The sequence below is a fragment of the Cryptosporidium hominis genome, assembly GCF_000006425.1.
Source record: "Cryptosporidium hominis TU502 chromosome 5 CHRO015092, whole genome shotgun sequence".
In the NCBI taxonomy this organism is placed as follows: Eukaryota; Apicomplexa; class Conoidasida; order Eucoccidiorida; family Cryptosporidiidae; genus Cryptosporidium; species Cryptosporidium hominis.
In genome coordinates, this window is record NW_667134.1 from 1 (window position 1) to 8,377 (window position 8,377).

General features: G+C 29.8%; 5 protein-coding genes across 5 annotated transcripts; 3 read left to right on the forward strand and 2 right to left on the reverse strand.

The window, feature by feature from the left end:
• The first annotated feature begins 39 nt into the window (after positions 1-39).
• Positions 40-903, forward strand: Chro.50311 (hypothetical protein). The annotated part of the gene is made up of 1 exon (XM_660844.1): positions 40-903. One exon carries the CDS (start codon positions 40-42, stop codon positions 901-903), a length of 864 nt encoding a protein of 287 aa, XP_665936.1.
• Positions 904-1,502: 599 nt separating this feature from the next.
• Chro.50312 (hypothetical protein) lies at positions 1,503-2,141 on the forward strand. Its single annotated transcript, XM_660845.1, has 1 exon — positions 1,503-2,141. The coding sequence occupies one exon, from the start codon at positions 1,503-1,505 to the stop codon at positions 2,139-2,141; it is 639 nt and encodes a 212-aa protein (XP_665937.1).
• A 531-nt stretch (positions 2,142-2,672) lies between these two features.
• Positions 2,673-4,151, forward strand: Chro.50313 (hypothetical protein). Its single annotated transcript, XM_660846.1, has 1 exon — positions 2,673-4,151. One exon carries the CDS (start codon positions 2,673-2,675, stop codon positions 4,149-4,151), a length of 1,479 nt encoding a protein of 492 aa, XP_665938.1.
• Positions 4,152-4,831: 680 nt separating this feature from the next.
• On the reverse strand, positions 4,832-6,520 carry Chro.50314 (malic enzyme). Its single annotated transcript, XM_660847.1, has 1 exon — positions 4,832-6,520. The coding sequence occupies one exon, from the start codon at positions 6,518-6,520 to the stop codon at positions 4,832-4,834; it is 1,689 nt and encodes a 562-aa protein (XP_665939.1).
• Positions 6,521-7,265: 745 nt separating this feature from the next.
• Positions 7,266-7,538, reverse strand: Chro.50315 (hypothetical protein). The annotated part of the gene is made up of 1 exon (XM_660848.1): positions 7,266-7,538. One exon carries the CDS (start codon positions 7,536-7,538, stop codon positions 7,266-7,268), a length of 273 nt encoding a protein of 90 aa, XP_665940.1.
• Positions 7,539-8,377: the final 839 nt, after the last annotated feature.

Here is an 8,377-nt window from a genome sequence, read left to right on the forward strand (position 1 = left end):
CAACTTGCAACAAATAATTTAAATAATCAAAACATTAATATGAACAACTTTGGAAATAATACCCAAAAATTTGTCAAAAATCCTGTAAATAAGTCAGCAAACCCAAATAAAATGAGTTCTTATCATTCGTTTTTCGATAACTCATATACAATTCAAACTAATGAAAATAAGACCCAAGCTTTAACTAAATCTCTGAAAGGAGAGCAAAAATTCAATGTTTCAAATATTCCCCCAAATATTCATTCGGGTGCAAATATAATTTCAAAATCGAAAAATAATGAGAATAATAGCTCATCATTTTTCTTAGGAGAAATTCCTTCAAAGAAAAATAATTTGGAAACTGATATTAAACAAAATATGGAGAATGAAATAATTGACCTTGAAGAAAAAAAATTGTTAGAAAACGAAAAAGAAGATTTAGAAAAGATAGAAAATGACATAAAGTATTGGAATGCTCTAGTTGATGATGAAATGGCAGATAATTTGGAAATTGAACCAGAATTGCCGGAAGAAGGGGTAAATTTGTCTAAAATTGGGATGAGGGCAAAAATCTCTAATTGGAAAAAACCAGAAAAGGAAAAGGATAGGGCAAATAAAGATTCTCAAAAAGAAAATATTCCGGAGCAAGAATCAGAAAGTAAAACTACCATAAAAGAGGGCGAAAAATCAAAAAATAATACTCAAGCCAACCCTGAATCACAAGATATTGATGAGGATGAAGATATTGAACCTCCTCCTTGGAGGAAATTGAATAGACCCTTAAAATACATTAATGACCAGATTTTAAAGTGGAACTGGTATTACAGAATGGAACAGCTTTATTACGATTGGCAAGGCTATTTTTTTCCCAACATTTCCTATGTCAACATTTACTGGATTCCCTATTCATTTTTCTACAGCTGATCCTAATGATGTTCGATCATTTATTGTTGGTTCAAAAAGATTCCGAATTTTCATTGAATTACCACAAGATGAGGTTAGTTATTAATTCATTGAAATCACATTTTTATTATTTGTCTAGGCTCATTTTTTTATTTATCCAAAAATATTTCCACTAGTTGGAGGAATATTATCAACTTGGGTATTTTTAGGGGTGCACATTCCGTGGACGGTAAGTTTTTGCAACTATAGGAAAAAATATATCAAATAACAATTCTTTAGAATATAAATGAATTGGAAACAAGAATGAAGAAAGAGAAGAAGAAAAATTACTTTAAAGATTGCTAATATCAACTTTTTAATATTTAAAAAAAAATATGTTATTTAAGTACTAAAACGATAGAGTAGATTTATATATTATTATATTAATTTATAATTGTCATAAATGCGAGCATGCAAATTTAAGTTATAAAAATAAAATATAATGAAAACTTGTAGATTTATTTTGCATAAATAATTCAATAAGAAATTATAATCAAGCTGAAATTTCAAAGTTTTTCAATTTCAATGTTTTTACAGTCATTGTAATTGTAAAAAAAATAAATCAAATGTAATTCAAATGGATGAAATTATTTTTGAAATGTAAAAAACATTTAATTTTGTATTTTAATTTAATAATTTTTTCCATAAAATCTGACAAAAGTCTATCAAATAATAACAATTTTACTCCAACAAAAGACTTTGGTACATTATTCAATTATAAAAACTTTCAAGAACTTAATAAAAATATACCAAATTCGGGAGAACTAAATTTATTTGCTGAAAACATTCAAGCAAATAGAATTTATGAAAAAAATGATTTCGAGAAGAAATTTAAAACCAAAGAAAAGAATAGTGTAAATCGTACAAGAGGATCTCGTACAAATGAACTACATAAATTTAGCAAATATTGGTTGAAGAAGCTCGGAATACCAAAAGAAGTACCACCTTCAGCATGGTGTAATGAAGATGGTGTAATTGTGGGTATACCAATTACTAAAAATGTTTCTAAGATATTGAATGAAAAAATTAAATCAATTAATGGTAGGGAGGTTCCAGTTATTACCGAGGATTTTCTAGACAATTTTTTTGAGCAAAATTATAATGGGCAACTCTATTCTAAAGGTTTAAGTATTGCATGCAGCGGAAAGGCTGTAATTTCGAATTCATTTTACGAAATAAGTGGTAAGTTTGAGGGAAAAAATAACAATTCCAAAAAATAAATTAATAGTAATTGTTATAAAAAAAATTTTATAATTCTATTAATTAACAATTAGGAAACAAGAAAATTGATTCGTTAATGTTAAACTTTCCAAAAAACAAAGACTGCGAATTTGTATATGAATTTATTACAGATAAATATAGGTATAGAGTATATAAAATAGATCCATTTGATAAAAGATTGGTGGATAGAAGAGAAAGATCAAGTTAAAAATAGAAATGGAATTAACACAAACAAGAATATTTCAAACGTAAGAAATGTAAGAACAGTTGACTGGGACTCAAGGTCTAAGAATAATCTGAATGATGAAATTGACCTTCCTTCAGCATTATCAATAATATCAGTTTGTATATCCAAAATAAGTGACGATTCTGAAGAATTTGATGACTTTCATTCTCAATGTTATTCAAATGCTAGATGGTATAAATCCGTAAGGGGAAGGCTTTTGTATAGGTCTGAATCCGGAAAATTACAAGGAAAAATAGTCGGAGATGGTAAATATTTAATAGATAATGATTTAAGAGACTCTTCCATGTTTGGTATGTTGCTATCATCAATCTTCACAGCTGGCATAAAAAATAATATAAATGTCCCAAATGATGAAGATGAACATATTTTTTTCAATAAATTGGATGTGAAAGATAATGGAGAAAATACAGATTATATTAGAAAAATTTATCTTTGGCCAAGCTATTGCGAATACAAAACAAATTTAACTCAGCAAAATGATAATCAATCAGTTAATACAAACGAAAAAACCGGGATGAGAACAATTGAAAATGAATTTGAAAGAATGTCTATTATAGATAATTTCAATATCATAGTAAAAAACGGGTGTCCTGTGCAGGGAGTCAAGTTAAATATACTTGTGAATATTGAAACTCTTCTAATATTTTCACTATCAGATGAGAAATGGAGCCTTCTTCCAAATATTTCCAATCAAAACATAACAATGAGATGTGCAATTAAGTTATACAGACAAAAGCAAACATTAGAATCTCAAGGATGTTTGCCTTCTAAATTAGATGACCCCAATACAAATAAAAATTTATATATTAATTCAGAACCAAAAAAGAGATGGACGGATTTTAACAGGGAATTTAACAATAAAGTTGAAAGGGAAGAGATCAAAACAAACCATAAAGAATGGTCAGAGAGGAAATGGAGTGATTATTTTAATACACCAACAAGAAGAATGCTTATGGAGGGGCGATGGAGTTTTGATCCTAATTCAAGACTAGATCAAACTGAGGTTATTAACATTCAACCTAATACTGTTGGCTTGCGTTCTGAAATCACTGGTAAATCAATTTTGAACACTCCGAAAATTGGAAGAGAAAGTATCAGTGGAGGATCAGGTAATAAATCATATTTGTTATTCAATAGGGAAAATGCTGAAAGTTTGAATGACCAAAACTTACAAAAAAATTTTCCTGAAAGTCTTGGTAATGGAGAAAATGACCAATTTGTGTCAAAATCGGATTCAAACTTGTATAGTAGAAGATTGCCTAGCGAGCCAATGATACATTCAGTTTTCCAAAACATTTTATGGAGAGATTGGTTGATAAGATATGCACCACTTGTCGGAAATAATGGTAACTTTGTGAGAGTTGGAACCAATTTTGCTTTTGCTTTTTTAGGAGAATCTTACGTTGAAGAAGCTGCTACTCTGGGGTTTTCCTACGATAGGGCAATTTTATCGTATTTATCAGGAAAAAGGTTAGCCCAACTTGGCAGATTTTTAACTTTTGGATATACCCAAGGTTTATACGGAGTAAGAGTTGATAGATCTTCAACAATTAACGCATGGGGAGTTGATTTACAAGCTAGATACTTTATTTCATCAACATTGGTTTCTTTTGGTTTAAGAGAATATGCACAACATATTTCTGTTAGAGAAATAGGTCTATCTTTGAGACATAGTTTCTCGCAAAAAGAGGTAGTTGTGGGACAGCAATTTTCAACAGAGGTAAGTTTAATGGTTTATTGTTTGCTATCAAAATTTCAATAATTATTCAGGCGATTGCATCCTTCAAAACTTTATTTGTTGATGTTGCAACTAATGTTAGAAATAAATCATATGGTTTTGCATTTGGATTAAGAGGATATCAATTTACCGTTGTAAGAAATTTTTCGACAAGAACAACTGATTTTTTGGGTAATTGGGGAAATGGGTGGCAACTATTATTAAGTTCAACATTTCCTGGGAAAGATGACCCAACAATTGTTACTAGAGCTGGAGCAGGAAGATTAGGAAGATCTTTCGTTTTAGCAGGGGCAGGGATTGGCCGAGATATGGTTCCAATAGTATCCTTTCAAACTCAACTTGATGATGTTGGAGTAATTCTTGAGTTTAGCCCTAGCGTTAATGAGAGAATATTTGCTTATAGCATAGAAATTAGTAAGTTGAAAAATTATTACTCTGAAGTTGAACTTCAGAAGAAAAAATGATCCATTATTCCTAATTTCCAACTAAAACTTTAGATCATTTTGCATATTTTTGGGAATCAATATTTTTTGCAGAAAGAGTACCGGTCCCTATTGTGCTAGGAATTGAGCCTAAGGAGTTAAGCAACGTAGTATTTGGATGAGCAAAGATTTAAATAAATATAAGATCGTGCGAATATCAAAATATGAAAGATAAGGAAAAAAAATGTTAGTTAATAGAAATTATTAGAGAATAATTCATTATTAATAAGGAAGCCACATTCTATCTTTAATATAATTGAGGATGTTTTCCCTATTATCCAAAGGTAAATCTGGGCATACACTCTTATTGATGATGTTCATTTCTTTTGCTCTAAGAATAATATCAGCTGCAATTGATGCAGAGATTTCTCTTCCAACAGAAGCAGTAAGCGGTGGGAATAAAATATTAGAATTGGAATCTATATGAATAAAGTTAGAAACTGAGTATGCCGCTTCAATAAAGCAAACATCGGGAATGTGGGAAAGCTGGCCGATTTGAGCAGCAAGACCAATTCCGGGAAACACATACATATTGTTACACTGAGATGGAATAAACTCAGTGCCATCAATTGCCTTGATAGGATTCATTGGACTCCCACTAGCAAAAATAACTTTACCATTCGTCCATTTATACGCGTCAGAGGCATTACACTCTGCTTTATTGGTAGGGTTGCTTAGAGCGAAAACAATTGGTCTTTCAACATTTGATGCCATAGTCTTGATTACTTGTTCATTAAAAATTCCCCCTTGGCCAGAAACACCCAATAAAATTGTTGGTTTAACCAATTCAACAATTTCTACCAAGTCAGTTATACTCTTGTCAATATTTTTCCTGATAAAAGGCACTTTGAATTTGTCTAAACTATTTAAATCTCTTGAATTGGTTATTAATCCTTTAGAATCAACAAGCCAAAATTTCTCCAATGCAGACTGATAAGGTATTCCCTTAATTTCCATAGATTTAATAATTAAATTAACAATACCAATTGATGCAGAGCCAGCTCCACAGATGAGAATTCTTTGATCTTCGAAATCCTTCCCGGCAATTTTAAGTGAACTAACTAAACCTGCTAAAACAATACTTGCAGTACCTTGGATATCATCATTAAAACAACGAAATTTATCTTGGTAGATATCCAAAATATCAATTGCTCTTGAAGTTGTAAGGTCTTCCCATTGAAGAACAGTGCTAGGCCACCTTTTAAAAATTGCTTTAGTGATCTCATCCATCAATGGAAAATATTCATCATTATCTATCCTTTTTTCGCAAATACCTAAATAATATTTATCGTTTAAAATATCATTAGTATTTGTACCGATATCTAAGGAAATTGGTAATACTTTAGAAGGGTCTATTCCACCCAATGTAATATATAATGATAATTTACCCATTGGAATACCCATACCATTAAGACCAAGGTCGCCTAATCCCAAAATTCTCCCACCATCAGTTAATACAATGATTTCTATGTCATCGCTTTTAAAGTCTTTTAAAATTTCATAAATGCGTCCTTTATGAGATTTATTCAAGTAAAGGCCAGAACCTAGCCAATTCCTAATGGTTGGATTCCTTGAAAATTCGATGCAACCTTCACCAACAGTAGGTGTGTATACCAAAGGAGCCAAGTCTTTAAAATATTTATCAAGAAGAGAGTGGAAAAGAATAAAGGATGAACTTCTGATATTCTCAAGAAAAGTGTACTTGCCAATATTCGAGTCAATTTTGTTTATTGCAGTCCATAGTCTGGAAACTTGCTCATCGATAGTTTCATACTTCGCAGGAAGCAAACCTTCAAGTCCGTATTCCTTTCTTTCCTCCATAGTGAAGCTTAACCCCTTATTATAGAAGGGGTTTCTTAATAATTCAATGCCTTTTAATTCAATTGGTTTTTTTCTGAGCGAAGGAGCCATTTTGAAATATTTATTATTCAAGAAAAAAAGATGTTTTTTTGTACAAATAAATAATCTATGGGTTGCTTTCCTAAATACTGAACTTGCCGTAATATTAACAAAGTTTTTTGTTGGAATTAATAATAGTTTTGATAATATTTTTGAGCTTATTTTAATTTAGAATAACTTAATTTTTGTTTGTAATGTTTGAGATCTTTGGACAATCAATGTACTCAAATTCAAACTGGGGAAATATAGATTAGTTTTGAAAATCTTTTATTTCAAATTATGAATTTTCAACGAATATTTATCATGGATATTACAGCTAAAATCGGCTTCGGTAAGTTCTTTTTAGATGCGCGCATTTACCCGCCAAAACTTTTTTTAAAGTGCATGAAAACAAAACAGAAACTAATCAAACATATCTAAAAAAGAATTCTTGCCTTTTGAATGTAGTTATATACAAATTCAGGGCACTGTGACATATTTATACAGCAGTTTGGATAAATTGAACAGAATTCTTCCATTTTATTTTTGAAAGTATGCTCGTAGTATTTGTGCTCTCTATAAATAATAGAAAATTATTTGATTATTAGCGAATAGTCAATTAATATTCATAAATTAGTGTATTCTTACCTTTCCTTTGCCTCTTTATCCATAATTTCAGTGACTTCATTGAAAAGTTGTCCAAATCTTTTATCTATGTGTTCTGCCATTAATTCTGTTGCCTAAATTTAATAGAATATTGATTGTTATGTAAAATTAATTAACTTACATTTCCTATATCATCAAATTTTTCTTTTGCAGGTGAATAAAATGCTCTTTGTTTGTTCATTTTTTCTTCTAATACTCTATCTCTTTGCTTGATTGCTTCTCTTCTGATTGAATTTCTCCCATCTTTTCTTTCTTTTACCGCATCATACCACATATCATAAACTCTGAATGGTTCTTCTCTTTTCCACCTAATGAATGAATTATAATTATCAATTTTGTTTAATGCTTCTCTTGTTTTTGGACTTGGAGTTGTTGTTTTTGACATTTTAATATCCCATAAATTGTCAATCCCTTCCCAAATACTGTATTGAAATATCTTGATTAAAAATATATTATTAATTTTAATATTATCACTTACTAATAAGGCTTTAATGGAATTGAGAAAGGCTGTTTTGTCTTATTGCCATATAACTTTTTTTAAGAAATAATATTTTTAATCTCAAATTATTTAATAATATAATAAACTTACTGTATTGTTATAAATATCATTATACTCCTGAGCTGATGCTGAAAGTAAAATATAAGAATCATACAAATCACCAACTTTTGATGTAACTTTCTAATATTAGGTAAATTATATAAGCTATTAGAATACTAATGATTCATCTTACCGGTGAAGTAATATTTAAACTTTGCAAATACTCTTGGATCCTCTCGTGCTCATCTTGGTGATTCGCTCTAGTTTCCTAAATTTTTAAAAAATTAAATAAGGTATTAGAAGTATTTTATATTGAATATGATCATACCTTTAGTAATTCCTCTACATTTTTAGAATTTAAACTTTGATTTGTAAAGTCTTCTTCGCCTGAATTTACTGAAAAGTCCTTTATATAGTGATATTTCTAAATATTATAATTATTAACACTATAGCTTACCTCTGGAAATGCATTTCTCAGCATCTCTCTATCATCTTGTTTGATTACTGTAATATTTTTACCAAGATTTACAGCATTTTTAGTCTATTTATTATTAAGCATTATAAAAATTCCTCTTTATTTTACTTACCTTATTTAGCCCATCCAGTATTTTTGCTTCATTCCCTATACTATCCTTTTGATAAGGGAATGAGAAATATTCAGGATTTTCGTCAAAAATTGGCTCTGG